The 23,959-nt window shown below is 47.0% G+C and overlaps 1 protein-coding gene across 4 annotated transcripts in view; it reads left to right on the top strand.

Moving 5' to 3' along the window:
* l3mbtl3 (L3MBTL histone methyl-lysine binding protein 3) overlaps positions 1–23,959 on the top strand; it is a 230,920-nt gene that overhangs the window by 195,199 nt on the left and 11,762 nt on the right. For all 4 annotated transcript variants that reach the window (XM_072499212.1, XM_072499215.1, XM_072499214.1 and 1 more), the window contains one exon: positions 14,529–14,591. In XM_072499212.1, the coding sequence (XP_072355313.1) occupies positions 14,529–14,591 (63 nt within the window). The remainder of the gene's footprint in view (positions 1–14,528; positions 14,592–23,959) is intronic.

The following is a 23,959-nucleotide window of genomic DNA, read 5'->3' as shown; positions in this document are numbered from 1 at the left end:
TGAACCTTGAGGGACACCTACTGATTGCCAACCAGAGAAACACCCATTAATCCACACTCTTTGCTTTCTATTAATTAACCAATCCACTATCCATGCTACTACTTTATCCTTAATGCCATGCATCTTTATCTTATGCAGCAATCTTTTGTGTGGCACCTTGTCAAAAGCTTTCTGGAATCCAGATATACCACATCCATTGGCTCCCCGTTATCTACCGCACTGGTAATGCCCTCAAACCATTCCACTAAATTAGTTAGGCACGACCTGCCCTTTATGAACCCATGCTGCGTCTGCCCAATGGGACAATTTCCATGCAGATGCCTCGCTATTTCTTCCTTGATGATAGATTCCAGCATCTTCCCTACTACCGAAGTTAAGCTCACTGGCCTATAATTACCCGCTTTCTGCCTACCTCCTTTTTTAAACAGTGGTGTCATGTTTGCTAATTTCCAATCCGCCGGGCCCACCCCAGAGTCTAGTGAATTTTGGTAAATTATCACTAGAGCATTTGCAATTTCCCTAGTCATCTCTTTTAGCACTCTAGGATGCATTCAATCAGGGCCAGGAGACCTGTATACCTTTAGCCCCATTAGCTTGCCCATCACTACTTCCTTAGTGATAACAATCATCTCAAGGTCCTCACCTGTCATAGCCTCATTTCCATCAGTCACTGGCACGTTATTTGAGTCTTCCACTGTGAAGACCGACCCAAAAAACCTGTTCAGTTCCTCAGCCATTTCCCCATCTCCCATTATTAAATCTCCCTTCGCATCCTCTAAAGGACCAATATTTACCTTAGCCACTCTTTTTTGTTTTATATATTTGCAGAAACCTTTACTGTCTGTTTTTATATTCTGAGCAAGTGTACTCTCATAATCTATCTTACTCTTCTTTATAGCTTTTTTAGTAGTTTTCTGTTGCCCCCTAAAGAATTCCCAGTCCTCTAGTCTCCCACTAAGCTTTGCCACTTTGTATGCTTTTTCCTTCAAATTGATACTCTCCTTTATTTCCTTAGATATCCATGGTCGATTTATCCTCTTTCTACCGTCCTTCCTTTTTGTTGGTATAAACCTTTGCTGAGCACTGTGAAAGATCGCTTGGAAGGTTCTCAACTGTTTCACCATAAAGTCTTTGCTCCCAATCTACCTTAGCTAGCTCTTCTCTCATCCCATTATAATCTCCTTTGTTTAAGCACAAAACACTAGTGCTTGATTTTACAATCTCACCCTCCATCTGTATTTTAAATTCCACCATTATTATGATCGCTCCTTCCGAGAGGATCCTTAACTATGAGATCATTAATCAATCCTGTCTCATATCACATGACCAGATCTAGGACCGCTTGTTCCCTCGTCGGTTCCATTACATACTGTTCTAGGAAACTATCGCGGATACATTCTATAAACTCCTCCTCAAGGCTGCCTTGACCAACCTGGTTAAACCAATCGACATGTAGATTAAAATCTCCATGATAACTGCTGTACCATTTCTACATGCATCAGTTATTTCTTTGTTTATTGCCTGCCCCACCATAATGTTACTATTTGGTGGCCTATAGACTACTCCTATCAGTGACTTTTTCACCTTCCTATTCCTGATTTCTACCCAAATGGATTCAACCTTATCCTCCTTGGCACCGATGTCATCCCTTACTATTGCCCGGATGTCATCCTTAAATAACAGAGCTACACCACCTCCTTTACCATCCACTCTGTCCTTCCGAATAGTTTGATACCCTTGGATATTTAACTCCCAGTCGTGACCATCCTTTAACCATGTTAAATAATTGAGCATCAGATAAGTCCTTGTTCCCTCCTTATCAAAGTGTCACCTGGAAAACATTGTCACTTAGGGAGTAGGAATAGGCCATTCGGCTCGGCGAGACTACTCTGCCATTCTATTAGATCATGGCTGATTATCTACTCATGTCACTTCCTACTGTCCCCATATCCTTTGATGTCATTCGTGTCCAGAAATCTTATTGATTTTCTGTATTGAACATACTCGATTTCTCAGTAGCTTCAGTAACTACCCTCTGGGGTAGACAATTCTAAAGATTTAGCACCTTCTGAGTGAAGAAATTCCACCTCATCTCAGTCTTAAATGGCTCGGTTCTTGTTCTGAGACTGTATAACCGAGCGCTAGACTGTACCCCATCACACCCTGCAAGGAATTAGTGGGTTTCAATGAGATTACTTCTTATTCTACTAAACTCCAGAGAATACAGCCCAAGTATCCACAATCTCTCCTAAAACCATCCTGGCACTCCAGGGTTTAGTCAGGTGAACCTCCGTCGCACTCCTTCAGTAGCAAACATATCCTTCCTCAGATAAAGATACCAAATCTATATACAATGCTCCAGGTGCGGTCTCACCAAGGCTCTATACAATTGCAGCAAGGCATTTTTACTCCTGTACTCTGATCCCTTAACGATGAAGATCGACATGCTGTTTGCCAAGGGCAGCACGGTAGCACAGTGGTTAGAACTGTTGCTTCACAGCGCCAGGCTCCCTGGTTCGATTCCTGGCTTGAGTCTGTGCAGTCTGCACATTCTCCCCGTGTCTGCATGGGTTTCCTCGGGTGCTCCGGTTTCCTCCCACAAGTCCCAAAATATGGGCCATTAGGTAATTTGGACATCCTGAATTCTCCCTCTGTGTACCCGAGCAGGTGCCGTAGTGTGGCGACTAGGGGCTTTTCACAGTAACTTCACTGGAGTGTTAATGTAAGTCTACTTGTGACAATAATAAAAGATTATTATTATAATTACTTGCTGTAGCTGCACATTAGCGTTTCGTGATTAATGAACAACAACACCCAGGTCCCATCAGACTCCTGCACTTCCCAAACTCTCATCATTTAATAAACAACCTGTGTTTCTTCATTTTTTACCAAAGTGGATAACTTCATGCTTATTCACATTAGATTCCATACGCTATGTTCTTGCCCCTTCACCTTAGCCTTTCCAAATCCCTTTGAAGTTCCTTACATCCTTCTCACAAGTTTGGAAATGCTATGTTTAGCCCCACATGTCTGTTAGCCAATTCTCAATCCATAGCAGTATATTACCCCAATCCCATGTGCTCTAATGCTGTTTACTAACATTCTTAGGGGCCTTTTTGAAAATCCAAATACACCAAAGGTTCTCCTTTATCAATGCTACAAGTAACATCCTCCAAAAACTCCCAACACATTTGTGAAGCATGAGTTCCCTTTCATAAAACCATGTTGACTCTGCCCAATCATATCATTATTTTCCAAATGCCTACTGATCACATTCTTTATAACATTTTCCCTACTACTGGTGTCAAACTAACAGGTCTGAATGAAGTTCTCCTTTTCCTTTCTCCCTCCCTTCTTAAATAGTAGGATTACTTTTGCTACTTTTCAGTCTGAAGGAACTTTTCCAGAATCTATAGAATCTGAAAAGATATCCACCAATGCACCCACTATATCTCTAGCAACCTAGAGTGCAGTTCATCTGGCCCAGGGGATTTATCAATAATTTGTTTGAGTAATACCTCTTTAATACTAACTTCTTTTAGTTCCTCATTTTCTCTTGGTTCCCTCATATTTCTAAGAAATTTTCTGTATGTACTTCCGTGAAAGCAGACACAAAGTGATTATTCTTCTTTATAAATTCTCCTGTCTCCCTCTGCAATGGACCTGCATTTTTCCTTGCTAATTTTTTCCTTTTCACATACTGAAGAAATTTTATAGTCTGCTTTCATGTTACTTGTTATCTTGCATTCACATTGTTTGTTCCCTTTCTTTATCAGTTTCTTGGTTATCCTTTGTTGGATTCTGAATTGCTCCCAATCCTCAAGCTTATCAATTTTCCCCGCAACCTTATAATCCACTTCCTTTGATTTAATACCATCTTTAATAATTTTTTAACCTTTGTTGGGTTTTTGTGTCTTAGAGGAATATATATTTGTCGTTAACCATACAATACTTCTTTATATATTAGCCACTGCCTGTCTACCGTCAAATCTGTTAATGTGTTTTCTGAACCACCATCGCCAACTTGCCCCTCGTACCTTCAGATTTGTCCAGATTTGGGACCCAGCTTCAATATGAACTATATCCCCTCAGCCTATCCTTCCTAAATGATGAATATCTCTAAATATTCAGATCCCAGTCTGGTCACGCTGTAAACACAGCTGTGGAATGGCAATTAAAGCTTACCCATTAACTTCTATTTGTGCCTTCAAATCATCTATTATTGCGACTGTTGTGTGCATTCAGATACAATGCCCTTAAACTTTGTCATCTGATCCTATTTGATACTTGCCTTTGCTTTATCTGCCTTGCTACATTTCTACTTTCTGTTACCAGTTTTGCTTCCTTACAATTTGAGTTATTTATCAGGTCCCCACCCCTCTGCCAACTTAGTTTTAAACCCTCAAAACAGGCTGCAAAAGCTTGAGCTCCAGGTTTCAGAACTCGAGTGGTGGCTGGAGTCACTGTGGTGCATTTGTGAGGCACAGATCTATGTAGGCACCATTGTTAGAGAGGCCGACGAACTGCAGATTAGGAGCATGCAGACAGAGAGGGAATGGGTGGCCAGGTAGTGCATGATTCCCAAGTCGATTTTGATTGCGAACCAGTTTTCCACCAGTTTCCCACTTTGGATACAAGTGAGGATGATGGTTCCTCAGAGGATTGTAGCAAGAGCTAAATCCATGGCACCATGGATGACTCTGGTGCACAGGAGGGGAGAATAAAGAGCGGAAAGCCAATAGTGATAGGGGGTTCATTAGTTAGGGGAACAGACTAAGCATTTCTGCAACTGCAGACATGACTCCAGGATGGTGTGTTGCCTCTCTGGTGCCATGGTCAATGTTGTTACAGAGCGGATGTGGGGCAGGGTTAACAGCCAGAGCTTATGTTCCATATTTGTACCAATGACACAGGCAGAAAGAGGGACAAAGTCATGAAAGCTGATTTTAGGGAGTCAGAAAATAAATGGAAAAAGCAGGACCTCAAAAGCTGTAATCTCAAGATTAGTCCCAGTGCCACATGCTAGTGACTGTGTGTGAGGAATAGGAGGTTTGAGTGATTGAACATATGGGGCGAAATTCTCCCCCAACGGCGCGATGTCCGCCGGCTGGCGCCCAAACCGGCGCCAATCAGACAGGCATCGCGCCGAGCCCCGACATTGAGGGGCTAGGCCGACGCCGGAGGGATTTCCGCCCCGCCAGCTGGCGGAAACGGCGTTTGTTGCCCCGCCAGCTGGCGCGGAAATGACATTCGGGGCGGCGCATGCGCGGGAGCGTCAGCGGCCGCTGACAGTTTCCCGCGCATGCGCAGTGGGGAGAGTCTCTTCCGCCTCCGCCATGGTGGAGACCGTTGCGGAGGCTGAAGGGAAAGAGTGCCCCCACAGCACAGGCCTGCCCGCGGATCGGTGGGCCCCAATCGCGGGCCAGGCCACCGTGGTGGCACCCCCTGGGGTCAGATCGCCCCGCGCCCCCCCCCAGAACCCCGGAGCCCGCCCACGCCGCCTTGTCCCGCCGGTAAATAGCTACTTTAATTTACGCCGGCAGGACAGGCAATTTCTCGGTGGGACTTCGGCCCATCCAGGCCGGAGAATCGAGCGGGGGGTCTCGCCAACCGGCGCGGCCCGATTCCCGCCCCCGCCCAATATCCAGTACCGGAGACTTCGGCAACCGGCGGGGGCGGGGTTCACGGCGGCCAACGGCCATTCTCCAACCCGCTGGGGGGTCGGAGAATGACGCCCCAGGCTAGGAAAATAGGGCAGTATGGTGGTGCAGTGGGTTAGCCCTGTTGCCTCATGGCGCCGAGGTCCCAGGTTTGATCCCGGCTCTGGGTCACTGTCCATGTGGGGTTTGCACATTCTCCTCGTGTTTGCGTGGGTTTCGCCCCCACAACCCAAAGATGTGCCGGCTAGGTGGATTGGCCACGCTAAATTGCCCCTTAATTGGAAAAAATGAATAGGGCACTCTGAATTTAAAAGAAAAAATATGGCTAGAAAAATTACATAGGTGAGAGGGCATCTGATTTCTGAGGCATAAGGACTAGTTCTGTGGCAGGTGGGGCCTGACGAGATGGGACAAATTTCACCTCAGCAGGACCAAGACTAACATCCCCAGAGGGAGATTTGAGATTGCAGATATGTTTCTCTGGGACACATGGTGCATCCATGATTTCCCACATATCACAGGAAGCACGTTTCACTCAGCCAAGCTGCCTGCCATACCTTGGCCGGGATTCTCCAAAATCCCAGCCAAGTGTTGACGCCGGCATAAACACCGGAGTGTTTCACGCTGGCGTCAACGGGCCTCTTGGCCCAGCAATTCAGTGGGCCACAGGGGGCCAGCACGGCACTGGAGTGCTGCGCGCTGCTCCGGGATACGCGGCCCTGCAACACCGGCACGTGGTGGCCATTTCCGCGCCAGTGCATGCGCTTGGTGGCTGTTTCCACGCCGGCGCCATGCAACATGGCGTAGCGACACAGTGGGCCCGCACAGAAGGAGGTAAGCCCCCTCCAGATCACGTGCGCCCGCTGATTGGTAGCCCCTAATTGCGGGCGTGCCCCCCCCCCCGAGTCTGATCCCCTTGCCCCCCACCAGGATGGCCACCGCGGCGGCGGGTCTGAGCTCCCACCGGTTGGTACCAAGTTGGAACCACGCCGGCAGAAATCGGCGGGAGCTCGGCCGGTCAACTGCGGAGAATCGGCGCGCGCGCGCACGACTGCCGCCGATTCTCCAGTGGCCAGTGAATCGCATCCCACCGGCGTGATGGGAATTTCCGGTGTCACCGCCGATTCTCCGACCCGGCACGGGCTTGGGGAATCCCGGCCCTTAACTTTGCAATCTGTTTATTTTGTCATAAGGAGAATAACCTTCTAGTTACTGACCAGTTAACTTCTTCCATTGTACCAACGTAAGAATAAATACTGGTCAAATATTGCAAAACATTTTGGAAAATACTCAAGCCCCAAGTGCGACCCAGGCTACCTGGTGGGGTATTAAAGTTAGGTTTGGGAAATACTTGAGCCACTCATGACACTTGTGTTTTATATGACAATTTTCTGGATTTGGAACAGCTACACAGCTTAGAGAAGCAGGGGGTCTAATTTGAGGCAAAGCCAGTCTGATGTCATTGTGGTAAAATCACATGTCTGAATCATCTCACAGCCTTCTCTGTAAAAGATGTTGGCAGGAAGGATCTTGGCCAGGAAAAAAACAAAGTAAGTATCATTCTTTTTAAAGTTTCTTGTGGACCAGAAAGAACAAAGAAATGTACAGCACAGGAACAGGCCCTTCGGCCCTCCAGCCCGTGCCGACCATGCTGCCCGACTAAACTACAATCTTCTACACTTCCTGGGTCCATATCCCTCTATTCCCATCCTATTCATATATTTGTCAAGATGCCCCTTAAATGTCACTATCGTCCCTGCTTCCACCACCTCCTCCGGTAGCGAGTTCCAGGCACCCACTACCCTCTGTGTAAAAAAACTTGCCTCGTACATCTACTCTAAACCTTGCCCCTCTCACCTTAAACCTATGCGCCCTAGTAATTGACCCCTCTACCCCGGGGAAAAGCCACTGACTATCCACTCTGTCTTTGCCCCTCATAATTTTGTAGACCTCTATCAGGTCGCCCCTCAAACTCCTTCGTTCCAGTGAGAACAAACCAAGTTTATTCAACCGCTCCTCATAGCTAATGCCCTCCATACCAGGCAACATTCTGGTAAATCTCTTCTGCACCCTCTCTAAAGCCTCCACATCCTTCTGGTAGTGTGGCGACCAGAATTGAACACTATACTCCAAGTGTGGCCTAACTAAGGTTCTATACAGCTGCAACATGACTTGCCAATTCTTATACTCCATGCCCCGGCCAATGAAGGCAAGCATGCCGTATGCCTTCTTGACTACCTTCTCCACCTGTGTTGCCCCTTTCCGTGACCTGTGGACCTGTACTCCTAGATCTCTTTGACTTTCAATACTCTTGAGGGTTCTACCGTTCACTGTATATTCCCTACCTGCATTAGACCTTCCAAAATGCATTACCTCACATTTGTCCGGATTAAACTCCATCTGCCATCTCTCCGCCCAAGTCTCCAAACAATCTAAATCCTGCTGTATCCTCTGACAGTCCTCATTGCTATCCGCAATTCCACCAACCTTTGTGTCGTCTGCAAACTTACTAATCAGACCAGTTACATTTTCCTCCAAATCATTTATATATACTACAAAGAGCAAAGGTCCCAGCACTGATCCCTGTGGAACACCACTGGTCACAGCCCTCCAATTAGAAAAGCATCCTTCCATTGCTACTCTCTGCCTTCTATGGCCTAGCCAGTTCTGTATCCACCTTGCCCGCTCACCCCTGATCCCATGTGACTTCACCTTTTGTACTAGTCTACCATGAGGGACCTTGTCAAAGGCCTTACTGAAGTCCATATAGACAACATCCACTGCCCTACCTGCATCAATCATCTTAGTGACCTCCTCGAAAAACTCTTTCAAGTTAGTGAGACACGACCGCCCCTTCACAAAACCATGCTGCCTCTCACTAATACGTCCATTTGCTTCCAAATGGGAGTAGATCCTGTCTCGAAGAATTCTCTCCAGTAATTTCCCTACCACTGAAGTAAGGCTCACCGGCCTGTAGTTCCCTGGATTATCCTTGCTACCCTTCTTAAACAGAGGAACAACATTGGCTATTCTACAGTCCTCCGGGACATCCCCTGAAGACGGTGAGGATCCAAAGATTTCTGTCAAGGCCTCAGCAATTTCCTCTCCAGCCTCCTTCAGTATTCTGGGGCAGATCCCATCAGGCCCTGGGGACTTATCTACCTTAATATTTTTTAAGACACCCAACACCTCGTCATTTTGGATCTCAATGTGACCCAGGCTATGTACACACCCTTCTCCAGACTCAACATCCATCAATTTCTTCTCTTTGGTGAATACTGATGCAAAGTATTCATTTAGTACCTCGCCCATTTCCTCTGGCTCTACACATAGATTCCCTTGCCTATCCTTCAGTGGGCCAACCCTTTCCCTGGCTACCCTCTTGCTTTTTATGTACGTGTAAAAAGCCTTGGGATTTTCCTGAACCCTATTTGCCAATGACTTTTCGTGACCCCTTCTAGCCCTCCTGACTCCTTGCTTAAGTTCCTTCCTACTTTCCTTATATTCCACACAGGCTTCGTCTTTTCCCAGCCTTTTAGCCCTGACAAATGCCTCCTTTTTCTTTTTGACGAGGCCTACAATATCTCTCGTTATCCAAGGTTCCCGAAAATTGCCGTATTTATCCTTCTTCCTCACAGGAACATGCCGGTCCTGAATTCCTTTCAACTGACACTTGAAAGCCTCCCACATGTCAGATGTTGATTTGCCCTCAAACATCCGCCCCCAATCTATGTTCTTCAGTTCCCGCCTAATATTGTTATAATTAGCCTTCCCCCAATTTAGCACATTCATCCTAGGACCACTCTTATCCTTGTCCACCAGTACTTTAAAACTTACTGAATTGTGGTCACTGTTACCGAAATGCTCCCGTACTGAAACATCTACCACCTGGCCGGGCTCATATCCCCAATACCAGGTCCAGTACCGCCCCTTCCCTAGTTGGACTGTCTACATATTGTTTTAAGAAGCCCTCCTGGATGCTCCTTACAAACTCCGCCCCGTCTAAGCCCCTGGCATAGTGAGTCCCAGTCAATATTGGGGAAGTTGAAGTCTCCCATCACCACAACCCTGTTATTTTTACTCTTTTCCAAAATCTGTCTACCTATCTGCTCCTCTATCTCCCGCTGGCTGTTGGGAGGCCTGTAGTAAACCCCCAACATTGTGACTGCACTCTTCTTATTGCTGATCTCTACCCATATAGCCTCACTGCCCTCTGAGATGTCCTCCCGCAGTACAGCTGTGATATTCTCCCTAACCAGTAGCGCAACGCCGCCTCCCCTTTTACATCCCCCTCTATCCCGCCTGAACCATCTAAATCCTGGAACGTTTAGCTGCCAATCCTGCCCTTCCCTCAACCAGGTCTCTGTAATGGCAACAACATCATAGTTCCAAGTACTAATCCAAGCTCTAAGTTCATCTGCCTTACCCGTAATACTTCTTGCATTAAAACATATGCACTTCAGGCCACCAGACCCGCTGTGTTCAGCAACTTCTCCCTGTCTGCTCTGCCTCAGAGCCCCACTGTCCCTATTCCCTAGTTCTCCCTCAATGCTCTCACCTTCTGACCTATTGCTCCCGTGCCCACCCCCCTGCCATACTAGTTTAAACCCTCCCGTGTGACACTAGCAAACCTCGCGGCCAGGATATTTATGCCTCTCCGGTTTAGATGCAACCCGTCCTTATATAGGTCACACCTGCCCCGGAAGAGCTCCCAGTGGTCCAGATAATGGAAACCCTCCCTCCTACACCAGCTGTTTAGCCACGTGTTTAGCTGCTCTATCTTCCTATTTCTAGCCTCACTGGCACGTGGCACAGGGAGTAATCCCGAGATTACAACCCTAGAGGTCCTGTCTTTTAACTTTCTGCCTAGCTCCCTGAACTCATGCTGCAGGACCTCATGCCCCTTCCTGCCTATGTCGTTAGTACCAATATGTACAATGACCGCTGCCTGTTTGCCCTCCCCCTTCAGGATGCCCTCTACCCGTTCGGAGACATCCTGGACCCTGGCACCAGGGAGGCAACATACCATCCTGGAGTCTCTTTCACGTCCACAGAAGCGCCTATCTGTGCCCCTGACTATAGAGTCCCCTATTACTATCGCTCTTCTGCGCTTTGACCCTCCCTTCTGAACATCAGAGCCAGCCGTGGTGCCACTGCTCTGGCTGCTGCTGTTTTCCCCTGATAGGCTATCCCCCCTGACAGTATCCAAAGGGGTATACCTGTTCGAGAGGGGGACAACCACAGGGTATTCCTGCACTGACTGCCTGCCCTTTCTGGTGGTCACCCATTTCTCTGCCTGCACCTTGGGTGTGACCACATTTATATAACTGCGATCTATGACGCTTTCCGCCACCTGCATGCTCCTAAGTGCATCCAATTGCTGCTCCAACCGAACTATGCGGTCTGTGAGGAGCTCCAGTTGGGTGCACTTTCTGCAGATGAAGCCATCCGGGACGCTGGAAGCCTCCCGGACCTGCCACATCTCACAGTCAGAGCACTGCACCCCTCTAACTGACATTGCGTCAATTAATTAAAATTAAAAGTTTTTTTTTTTAAAAACTTTTTATATATTTTTTAATTTTTTCAAAGTTACTGTTAACTATCTGTTTCCTAGTACTAGATTTCTAATATAAATGCGAAAGCTAAATATAGTACTCTCCGATCTCTGGCTTAGATACCCCTCTAAATTATAATTAAGTAATTATGTTTAATTAGTTACCAATGCTTAATTTTTTTAATTTAGTGTAGATTCCCAACCAGCCACTTCGGTCACAGCTTTTCTGTGATGTCACTTCAGTTTCCCCCCGACACACACAATTTGAAAAAGGTATAAAAGTAAAAATGAGTAACAATCACTTACTTACCTTCTGAGTGCCTTAGATGTTCTCAGGTTCTCTCCCTGACAGAGACTGCTCCTCCTCCTCCTCTGAACGGCTCCCGAAACTAGGCCGCGATCTTTTAAAAAGAGTAGGAGTGCACCTGACTGTACCACATTAGACTTTGTGTCTTCCCGGCTCACCTCCGTGGTCATTCTAGATTATCTGTCACACAATTTTCCAGGAACAATTCTTTAGGTGCCTAGTTTCATGTGAGAGTACCTTTAAGAAATGGGTGTTTATAAATGGATGTGTATATAAATATCTGTAGTGAGAGTACCTTTAAGAAATGGGTGTTTATAAATGGGTGTGTATATAAATATCTGTAGTGAGAGTACCTTTAAGAAATGGGTGTTTACGACTGCAGTGATGTCAGAGAGTGGGTAGAGCTGGGCTGTCTGTCAGCGTTTTACTTTTGTTTTAGGCTGTTTGCTGCAGGGTGTGTTTTAGGTTTTTCAGTGTTGGAGCTGAAGCCAGACAGAGCATGTGCACTGTTGATCTGTCTGCCATGAAAAGACTATCTCTTGATCATTTGGTGAATTCAGAATTATAAATGTTCTCAGTAGTGAATGTAAAACTAATGTGCTTCTGGTAAAAGGTGTTTTAAGTCTAATGGATGTTAAAAGGAAAGCTTAAAGGATTGCTAGTGTTGTATTCTTTGGGGGTTGTATTTGAATTAATGGTTGCTAAGATGTTCACTATGTTTTGAAAAGGTTAACTTGAGTTCATAGAATAAACATTGTTTTGCTTTAAAAAAATACTTTTCCATTTCTGCTGTACCACACCTGTAGAGTGGGCCGTGTGCTCCCCATACCACAATCTATTAAAAGTTGTGGGTCAGGTGAACTCCATGATACACTTTGGGGTTCTCTAAACCTGGCCCATAAGTTGTGAACCTGCAGCCTTACAATATCCCATTCCTCACCATCAACTCTTGTCATCCCTGATGTCTTCAGGCACGAGTCCGTGGGGGAACAGTAACATGAGTTAAGATCAGAGTGGGGAGAGGCAGGGTGGACAGATTTCCACCAATTTCAGCATCCACACACCCAACCTAGATTAAAATCAAGGCTTGGTATGAGAATTTGACTTGCTTGCATCAGATAGTCAAAATGATATTAAAATTATCAACTCCTTTTTATATGATACAATATAAGCTAGTGAATGAATGAGTTAAACTTTTCTTGCCAAATTATCAAGGAGTAAGTCAAATCATGAAATTAATCATAACTAACATTTCTTTCTCTACACTTCTAGTTAAAAAATTATGTTAATTGTATCATAAGTGTACTCAAGATATTCACATTGAACAAAATCCACCATAGAAATTTAAGTCGTCATTTCAAGTTGAGGACTTTTTTAATGATATAATGGTTTCATTACTGCTAATCAACTTCTCTGACGTTGAAAATAAACTTGCACAAGTGTACTCAAGAACAAAAGTAATCAGAGTAGGGCATATGGCCCCTTGAGCCTGCTTCCCCCACTCAACACAATCATGTCTGATCGTCGGCTTTCCTGCCCTTTCCCCATCTGCCTTGATGGCCTGAGAGACCTGTCGAGTCTCATTCATTGTCATAACTTTTGATTACAGTGGAAGATTTTTGAAATGTAGTTTCTCACATTGGATTTTTGAGCGGGACTCATCTTGTGCAAGAACGGGAAATTCTGAGCGCAACCAAAAGTCAATGGACCAGAAAATGTTGGCTGGGGGCGCGGCTCGAAAATCCCAGCCATTTTGCTTTAAATTTTCCTTCCTGTCCCTCCTTTTCTCTCTGTTAATCCAATCTGTCTTTCCTTCTCCGCATTGATTTCTCTGCACCCGATTTGATATTGAATTCACCCACACTAACCTAGTCTTTACAGATCATGACACAATCCTGCAATGTGATCAGTTATGGAGATACACAGTTATTTTTCCCATTCACTCAGGTCCCAGATGTCCAGATGTTGTTGCTGCATTCTTATTAGAGAGCACTTTCAGCAAGGATGAGAATGTTCAAAGAAAACTAGTTGCAATAGCAGTGAAATGCATCACACAAAAATTGTATAAACCTAAATGTGCATGGATCAAATCCAGTATACAGCATATTCTGCAACAGCAAAATGTGACTTTTTTTCCCTCATTTATATAATGACTCATCTGGGTGATGTACTTTGTTGCAAGATTTTGTTGACTGTACCTTCAACAGGCACATGTCAAGCATGTATAATTTTTAATTACTTTGGGGGAAAACTGGATATCCCAATTACATTCCTTTTTATTGTGCAGAGCTTTAAAACATTATTGCAAGATAAGGATTAGGTTACTCAGATCCAGTCATGAAAAGTGCATTAATGTTTTGACTTTCGTTGTATGTGTTTTGGCATTATTTAAATAATTACTATTCTTTATCCTCGGGGCTATCCTAGGGGTTTCTTAACATGAACCTCCCTTCATTCTTATTAAGTTACGAGGTACCTAACTATAGCCATGAGTTAGAATTAGCTGCCATCAGTTAGAATACATTTGCCCTCAGTGCTCATTAATTTTTAACACAGATGCTTTCCCAGAGTTCAGCAGGTTTGTCACAAACTCAATTTATTGGACTTTCCTGACATTTCTTCCTCTAATCTCTTGCATTTATTGTGTACCTCCAATCAGTGTCAACATTTAGTTCCCCCATCTCTCTTTGTTCACAAACAAAAACAGAAAATACTGGACAATCTCAGTACGTCTGCCAGCATCTGTGGAGAGAGAAGAGAGCTAACATTTTGAATCTGGAAGACTCTTTGTTAAAGCTCCTTGTTCATGTTTTTCTGGCAAAACCCTACAGTTATGAAGCTGCATACCTCTCTGCTCAATTGAGATGTCTAGCTAATAATAGTCAGATTGCTAAATATTAAGTACCCTTGTGTAGGTATTTGAATGTTTGTGCCTTTATTGTTAAATTTCAGTAATATCTGGTTGCTTTTTATTGTGAAATTAATGTGTCTCTGGTATTATCCGTAGGTATCTGAATTTATACTGAGTTTGCCAGGTTGCGAAGAACAAGCCAAAGCATTTAGGCATGAGGTAAGTTTGAAGTTTAAATATTACTTAAATGTTTTATGTAAAAAGAGATATACGAGGAAAAGGAATGTCATCCTGTCTATTCGAACAGGATAAACATTCCAAAATAATCATCCACTTGATTAAGTGACATACTTTATTTTCCAAACCATGAGGATTTAACTCGCTCAAAACCCATTCAGTTTGTGTGAACAATAGAAAAAAATATTCAAAGCTACTACTTTCTATTGTCATGTATCGTGAGGGTAGTCTAATAGCAGTGACTGCACATCAAAGTAATTCATTGTAGAATTAAACATTTTGAGCATTTTTTCAGGAATTTTTTTTAATTAATGGGAAACATAAGGTTACTCTGAATTGTTGCATTTTGTGGCAATGTTCATCAAAAAAAGTGTAAATCAAAACTTCAGGATTTATATTGCTCTATTTGAAATAGAAGCATAGATCAGCTTAATCTAGTTTATTTTAAAGATGATTTCGTTTTGGCCACAAAAGACTTGTTATGTGAAACTAAGCAAAAATGAATAACTTAGTATGTCCTTTTTAGATATTTCCGTACAAGTTTTCATACTTAATTATTGAATAATAATAAATGCCCTTTTCTTTTTTGCCAGCAGTTTGCATGAGTTCTTTTGAAGTGTGTCAGTTTTGATGAAAAAGAATGGGAAAGTAGTGTTGCTGATAAAATTAGATAGTTTAGCTCAGGACAATTTGATGCATCTCATGTGGTTTCCCTAATTTTCCAATATGAAAGCAAATAAGTTTGAGAATGCTGAAATAAGGGGCAGCACGGTGGCGCAGTGGTAGCACTGCAGTCTCACGGCGCTGAGGTCCCAGGTTCGATCCCGGCTCTGGGTCACTGTGTGGAGTTTGCACTGTGTGGAGTTTGCACATTCTCCCCGTGTTTGCGTGGGTTTCGCCCCCACAATCCAAAGATGCGCAGGGTAGGTGAATTGACCACACTAAATTGCCCTTTAATTGGAAAAATGAATTGGGTACTCTTTAAAAAAAAAAAAAAAAATAAATAAATAAATAAATTTTTAAAAGAGAATGCTGAAATAATACTTTCATCAAAGTTCAATAGGATTGTTACAGACTCAATTTTTGGGAGGCTTCTGGGTCGTCCACTAGAACCTCCCAGGAATTCATCAAGTCTTGCATTTGATGTGTATTGCTAGTAGGTATTCCTTTCTGCTAGTGGTAGTTCCCCGTGGCTTACAAATGACAAGAGGAGCATAAACAAATTTATGGCAACAGCGCCGTTACCATTCACCCCGGGGAAATTTTCCAGTAATCCTGTAGTGATAGCCACGCTGAAGATTTGGAGGCAATTCCAGCAGAACTTCAAGTGGAGGGCAGGCTCGAGGGTGGTGCCGATAAGAGGGAATCATGGTTTCGGGCCAGGCAGGATGGATGCAAGGTTCCGGGGATGGGAGGAGAAAGGATAGAAGAGATGAAGGATCTGTTTCTGGAAGGGCAGTTCGCAAGTTTGGAGGAGTTGGGGGTGAAGTATGGGCTACAGTGTGAGGAGGGCTTCAGGTATATGCAGATATATCCAGCCTCCTGACCAACAGGCAAGAAACTTGCCAAACATTCTGTGGCGCCATCCTCCTCATTGTTGGAGGAGGTGCTGTTGGTCAGGGGGCTGGAGAGTGGGGTGGATTTAGAGATCTACAGTAGGATCATGGCTGAGGACAAGGAGTCCATGGAAGGGTTTAAGGCCAAGTGGGAGGAAGAGTTGGAGAAGGGGCTGGAAGAAAGATTATGGTGCAAAGTGCTGCAAAGGGTCAATGCCTCAACTCGTGTGCGAGGTTGGGGTTGATTCAGTTAAAAATAGTACATTGGATGCACTTAAAGGCAAGGATGACTCGAAAGTTTAAGGGGGTGAAGGATAGTTGCGAGTGGTCTGAGAGCGGCACTGCCAATCATGCCCATATTGTTCTGGTCCTGCCTGAAGTTGGAGAAATTTTGGGGCTCATTTTTCACCATGACTGATGTTCTGCATGTGGACTTGAAACCGAGTCCTCTGGAGGCCAAATTCGGGGTGTCAGACCTGCTAGACTTGTGGACAGGAGTGGGGACAATCGTTTTAGGCTTCAGCTCATTGATTGCCCGCAGGCGTATTCTGTTGGGGTGGAAGTCAGCTTCTCCCCCTGTTCCTCGGCGTGACTGGGGAATCTAATGGAGTTCCTGTGTTTGGAGAAGATGGACTTTGCACCGAGAGGCGAATGTGGGGTTCCACCAGAGATGGGGTTTGTTTGTTTACATTTTGGGGACTTGGTCACTATCCAGGTGTAATTTGGGGTGGGGGGGTTGTATATTGTTGTTAAAATGTTGAAAATTTTAATAAAAAGTAACATGTATTCCCGTACAACTCTAAAAATGTTGTTTACAGTCAGTCAGAGTAAACACCTATCATGGGCGGGATTCTCCCCTACCCGGTGGGGCGGTGGGTCCCGGCGTGATGGAGTGGCGGGAACCACTCCGGCGTCGGTCCGCCCCAAAGGTGCGGAGGTCTCCGCACCTTTAGCGGCCAAACCATCACCTTGAGGGGCTAGGCCCGCGTCGGAGTGGTTGGCACTCCACCGGCTGGTGCGCGGGTCCGCGCATGTGCGGGAGCGTCAGCGGCTGCTGATGTCATCCCCGCGCATGCGCAGGGGAGGGGGTCTCTTCCGACTCTGCCATTGTGAAGACCATGGCGATGGCAGAAGAAAAAGAGTGCCCCCACGGCACAGGCCCGCCCGCGGATCGGTGGGCCCTGATCGCGGGCTAGGCCTCAGTGGGGGCACCCCCCGGGGCCAGATCGCAAGACCCCGGAGCGCGCCCGCGCTGCCTGCACCCGCCAGTAAGGTAGGTGGTTAGATCCACGCCGGCGGGAGAGGGTTGACAGCGGCGGGACTTCGGCCCATTGCAGGCCGGAGAATCGCCGGAGGTGGGCCCGCCGACTGGCGCGGCGCGATTCCCGCCCCTGCCGAATCGCTGGTGGGGGAGAATTCGGGACATGATGGGGGCGGGATTCACGCAAGCCCCCGACGATTCTCCGACCCGGCGGGGGATCGGAGAATCCCGCCCATTGTAACTGATCAAAATGATGGAGGACATTGCCACTAATTTGCGGCAATGTTGGATCACTTTTTTCAGCTATATATTATACAACAGTTTTAGAAACAGTTATCTATATATCACAATATAGCAAAGCAACACAGTTTCCTCCTGTTCACTGTTTCACAAATTTATGAAATGAAACATCATGAGGGAGGAGATTAAAATTTCAGAACTCTGAATTTAAGTCCCAACCTGCCTTGAATTCACCAATCTCCCTTTTTTTCGGTGTTGGGTTAGGGGTGGGTAAATAACCTGGCCTCCAGAAGTGAGTCAGTTATTTAGATACACTAGTGAGGCTGTTGAGCAACCTCCCACCCCCAATCCAAAGTCACCCACCCTTCCTACGATCTTCTCGTCGGACCTGTAATCTCTTCAATTCCCCACTGCCTCCCCCCTCCCCCCCCCGCACCTTCAGATCTTCCCCTCTAACCCACAATTTCTTAAATCCCCCTCTCCTAACCTCCATCCACTGATGTGTGTCTCGTTCCTTTCGTCTTTGCTCCATGGTTGCAGCCTTTCAGTGCAGAACATCCCACCCAACAGCTGACCAACCTTTCCACCTGACTGGCAGCAGGAAGTGGAGAAAAAAAACTCATATGAGGGTCTGCCATTAAATTTGTTGGGGCCTCTGGGATTCCAGAGTTCCGAATTTCCTAGCTGCTATGGCCTCTTTCCCTTCTTCCCTATAAATTCAAGATACACATGTTCAGATGGAAACACCCCCCCCCCCTCCCCCACCTAAGCATGGCAGCCTATAATTTGCCCATTCAGAAGGCAGTACTAATACTTGAATATGACAAAAAAAATGAAGGATAGCAGGCACAAGTAATAGAATGAAATTGCAGAATGCTTATTTTTGCGTAAAAAATGAGATGCACGATTCTGGGCCTTACACCATAGACCGTAGCATTTACACCCCTTTATACACCTAACATGTTTAGTTGTCCATCTGTGAGGTGATGTGAAATGCCAATGCTTGCAAATAGGTGGAATAATTTGAATGTTTTCAACGCTTCTGCCTCATTTTCCCGCTCCTTTGTCAGCTGTAAAGGTAATCTGACCCTTAACCTTTATGCGACAACAATGATCCATGGTGCAGCAGGTGACATCAGCAATGACGGCAGCTGATGTTAATGCTGAACAAACCAGATCACAGATTGAAATCTGTCCTGTCCGATTGTAATCTAATCTTTTTTTTTGCATTGTAGAAACAAGGAGGGAAAGCTACTGAACACAAAAGCATAGGACTCCAGTGATAACTTTTTAAAATTCAAGGAATTGAAATGTTTATTAAAATGTTTTTAAAAAAACCTTTACATACACAAGATAAAAGATACTAGTTAGAGAAAATCTTACAAAATTACCCCAAAATGCTTTATCAGAGGTGCACAAAACTATTTTTTGGGCAAAAGCCCATATGGATTCTTTTTATTTTTTTATTCTCTTCTTTTCACATTTTCTCCCACATTTACACCCATCAACAATAAACAATAATCAGCAAGATATGTCAATCCCCATAATAACAACGATCCCATCTGCCCACCAACCCCCAAACCTCAACCCGCATGTTTACATAAACAAATGACAAAAAGGAATCAGGGATTACCCGTAGTCACCCTTAATCTACACAGCTCCCCCCCCCCCCAACCAATGCCATCCAGCCTCTGAGAGAGTACCGTACATGATACCCCAGAGTTGTACCCCCCCCCCCCCCCCCCCGCAAAGTCTCCAGCTCCTCCCGTCCACTGCCTCTTGTAAAACTCCTCCTCCCAACCTCGGTTCCTTCCCCCCAACTTTCCACCCCGGCTAGACCACTCGGACCCTGTTCTGCCAGGCTCCGCTGGCCACAGCCCCTCCCCCCCCACTCCCGTTCACTGGCCGGCTTAAACCGGCCAGCGTGGGGGCCCCTGCCCGGGTCCCTTTCCCCCTTGCCCGGCCCTACGAAAGCCCAAAGATCCCCTTTTAGCACACAAACCCCGCATATCCACCTACACCCCAAAGAGCCCTCATTTCGAGTGAAAGTCCCGTCCCTTCCCTTGTCCAAATATATACAACATTGGCTCCTTTAGCCTCTACACCCGCGCGCAGTGATACAAAAAAGAAGAAAATACAGTCATGAGGTTACATCGGCACATGGCCATTCCTCAATTTGTCAGTTCTGCCACAGTCCTTCTGCCTTCGCAAACTCCTCCGCTGCTTCCGCCGTTCCAAAATAAAAGTCCCAGAGCTTATAAGTCACCCTCAGCTTCGCTGGATATACAATGCCGCACTGCACCTTGCTAATGTACAGTGCCCTCTTCACCCGGTTGAAGGCAGCCCGCCTCCTCCCCAGCTCCACCGTAAAGTCCTGGTATACACGTATACCAGCTCCAGCCCACTGCACCACCCGCTTCTGTTTGGCCCAGCTCAGGACCTTCTCCTTCACACTGTACCTACGGAAGCACAGAGTCACTGCCCTTGGCGGCTCACTCGCCTTTGGTACAGGCCTCCACGACCGATGAGCCCTATCCAGTTCATATCGTGAGGGATCCTCCCCCTCCCCCAATAGTTTTGCCAGCATCGCGGCAAAATACTCAGTCGGCTTCGGTCCTTCAACTCCTTCGGGCAGCCCCACAATCCTCAAATTCTGTCGCCTGGATCTGTTTTCCAAATCTTCCATTTTTCCTCTCAGATTCTTGTTCGTGTCCATCACCTTCCACATCTCCTTCCCCATCGAGGCAAGTTGATCACCGTGCTGCAATAACGTCTCCTCCACTTCCTTCAGCGCCTCCCCTTACTCTCGCACCTCCGCCACTGCGCTCGCCACTGCCGTCATCACAGGGGAAACCGCCTCCTCCAGCAGTGCACTCAAAACCTCCCTCATCTCCTTCCTCACCGTCTCCATGCATTTCGCAATCTGCGCCAACTGCTTTTCGAATTCCGCAGCCATCACCTTAGTTATTCCTTCAACCGTAAGCACTGCGGCCTCCCCTGGTGCTCCAGCCTCCATTTTCTTTGCTGACCCCGCGGTGACCTTTCCACTCCCCAACGGACTTTCAGCTGCTTTTTTCACGACCGTTGTTTTGCTGTTTTTTGACATCCTTCTTCTCTGTGCGCTGCCTCCCGACTTTTACTGCCGTCGCTGGCCCTAGGACCGGGCGTTAATCCCTGACAATGCCGTTCCCGAACGGGAGCCCTCCAACGCGCAGCTGCCTCCCGCCTGCCGTCACCGGAAGTCCCCTTATGGATTCTTAACCATAAAATCCAGGAAATATTACCCAAACTGAAAAATTGTTTTCACTTTAAACAGAAGTATAACTGCAACTTCCCAGAACTAATTAATGCTGATGTGGTTTTTCCAAATGGAAATGTTTCTCAGGGGTGGCCGTGAGGGGTGATCCTACTGACAGTCAATTCCTGTATTTTGGAGTGTACTGAAAAGCTGTGAAAATGTAACAGCTAAACACCAATTTCAGCACTTATCCCCAATAAATTTCAGATCGACTCTGTTTACTTGTAAGTTAAGAACCACATAAGGCCTCATTTCCAAATGCAAGAAAATAACACCTTTAATCCCTTAGATTCCACAGACCATCTGACTCCAACATCCTATTCTTTGATTTTTTTTTTTATGTCACAAAAGAAAACAGGGCAATATGCCAACAAAACAGAACAACTTAACCCTCTAAATGATTAACAATTTAACACCCATCCCAAAGCAAAATTGGGCATGCACCCCTTACAGAAAAGAAAAAGAAATCAGCCCCCCCCCCCCCCCCCCCCCTCCCGAGTTGCTGCTGCTGACCTCCACCTAAGGTTCCGCGAGAAAGTCAAGGAACGGTTGCCACCGCCCGGAGAACCCCTGCAAGGACCCTCGCAAGGCAAACTTTATCTTCTCCAACCTAAGAAACCCCGCCATGTCATTGACCCAAGCCTCTACGCTTGGGGGCTTCGCGTCCCTCCACATCAACAAGAGCCTTTTCCGGGCTACCAAGGAGGCAAAGGCCAGATCTCTGGCCTCTTTCGACTCCTGCACTCACGGATTGTCCGATATGCCAAATATCGCTATCCCCCCAGCTCAGTTTTACCTGAGTATCCAAGACCTTGGACATAGCCTTTGCAAAGGCTTTCCAAAATTCCGTAAGTGCTGGGCATGCCCAAAACATACGGCCGTGGTTTGCTGGGCTCCCCGAACACCTCACACACCTGTCCTCCACCCCAAGAAACTTACTTATCCTCGCCCCTGTCATATGTGCCCTGTGCACCACTTTAAACTGGATCAGGCTGAGCCTGGCGCTAGATGAAGAGGAATTGACCCTGCCCAGGGCGTCAGCCCACAGGCCCTCACCCAGCTCCTACTCCCACTTGCCCTTCAGCTCCTCCACTGAGACTTCCTCCGCCTCCTGCAGCTCCTGGTATATCTCCGATATCTTGCTCTCCCCGACCCACACGCCCGAAACCATCCTGTCCTGTATCCTTCGGGCAGGCAGCAGCGGGAATTCCCCTACCTGCCTCCTCACGAACACCCAAACCTGCATATACCTAAAGGCATTTCCTGGAGGTAACCCAAATTTCTCCTCCAGCACCCTCAGACTGGCAAAAGTCCCATCAATGAATAAATCCCCCATCCTTTTAATTCCCACCCGGTGCCAACTTAGGAACCCACCATCTACCCTACCTGGAACGAACCTATGGTTGTCCCGTATCGGAGCCCAGACTGAGCCCTCTACCTCCCCCCTATGCCGTCTCCACTGCCCCCAAATCCTTAATGTCGCCGCCACCACCGGGCTCGTGGTATTCCGCGTCGGCGGAAGCGGCAATGGTGCCGTCACCAGTACCCCCAGACTAGTACCTATACAGGACGTCGCCTCTAACCTTTTCCACGCCGCCCCCTCTCCCTCCATTACCCACTTCCGAATCATAGACACATTCGCTGCCCAGTAATAGCTGTACAGGTTCGGCAGCGCCAAACCCCCCCCTCCCCCCCCCCCCCCCCCCGCCCCCGACTGCACTCCAAGAACAGCCTCTTAACCCTCGGGGTCTTATTTGCCCACACAAATCCCATAATGCTCCTGTTTACCCGCTTAAAGAAGGCCTTGGGGTGAGAATGGGCAGGCACTGAAAGACGAACAGGAACCTGGGGAGGACCGTCACCTTAATGGACTGCACACTACCCGCCAGGGAGAGTGGCAACATGTCCCACCTCCTGAAGTCCTCCTCCATCTGGTCCACCAGCCGTGCCAGATTGAGCTTATGCAAGACCCCCCAACTCTTAGCCACCTGGATATCCAAATACCGAAAACTCCTCTTCACCACCTTCAGTGAAGAGGTTCACTCAAGTGAGAGTGGAGGTTGGTCCTCCAACCTCTTTTCCTGGCCCCTCTCATGCACCACAAACAGCTCGCTCTTCCCCACGTTGAGCTTATATCCCGAGAAGTCTCCAAACTCCCTAAGGGTCTGCATGACCTCCCCATCCCCTCCTCCGGATGCGCAATGTACAGCAGCAGGTCATCCGCATATAGTGAGACACTGTGCTCCTCATCCCCCCCCCCCCCAACCCCCTCCAGTTTCTGATCTCCCTCTACGCCATGGCCAGCGGCTCAATCGCCAGGGCAAAGAGCAGGGGGGGGACAAAGGGCACCCCTGCCTCGTTCCACGGTACAACCTAAAATACCCTGAACGCAGCCGGTTTTACGATACACTCGCCACCGGGGCTGGTACAGCAATTTAACCCACCCTATGAACTCCTCCCCGAACCCAAATCTGCCTAACACCTCCCAAAGGTACTCTCACTCCACCCGGTCAAAGGCCTTCTCCACGTCCATTGCCGCTACCACTTCTGCATCCCCCCCCCCCACTCCGAGGGCATCATAATCACATTCAGGAGCCTCCGCACGTTCGTGTTCAGCTGCCTGGCCTTCACAAACCCAGTCTGGTCCTCATGTTTCACTCCCGGGACACAATCCTCAATCCTGGTGGCCAAAGCTTTTGCCAACAGCTTGGCATCCTCGTTGAGGAGCGAAATCGGCCTATAAGAGCCACACTGCAGCGAGTCCTTATCCCGCTTGAGGATAAGCGAGATCAAAGCCTGCGACATCATCGGGAGAAAGATTCCCTTTTCCTTCTCCTCATTAAAGGTTCTCAGCAACAACGGGCCCAACAGCTTCGAGAACTTCCTGTAGAATTCAACCGGGAACCCATCAAGTCCTGGGGCCTTGCCCGCCTGCATACTCCCCAACCCCTTAACTAGCTCCTCCATCTTGATCGGGGCCCCCACGCTCTCTACC

The sequence above is a fragment of the Scyliorhinus torazame genome, chromosome 4 (genome assembly GCF_047496885.1).
Source record: "Scyliorhinus torazame isolate Kashiwa2021f chromosome 4, sScyTor2.1, whole genome shotgun sequence".
NCBI classification, from domain to species: Eukaryota; Metazoa; Chordata; class Chondrichthyes; order Carcharhiniformes; family Scyliorhinidae; genus Scyliorhinus; species Scyliorhinus torazame.
The sequence above is the reverse complement of the archived record's forward strand: the minus strand, read 5'-3'. Positions and strand labels throughout refer to the sequence as shown.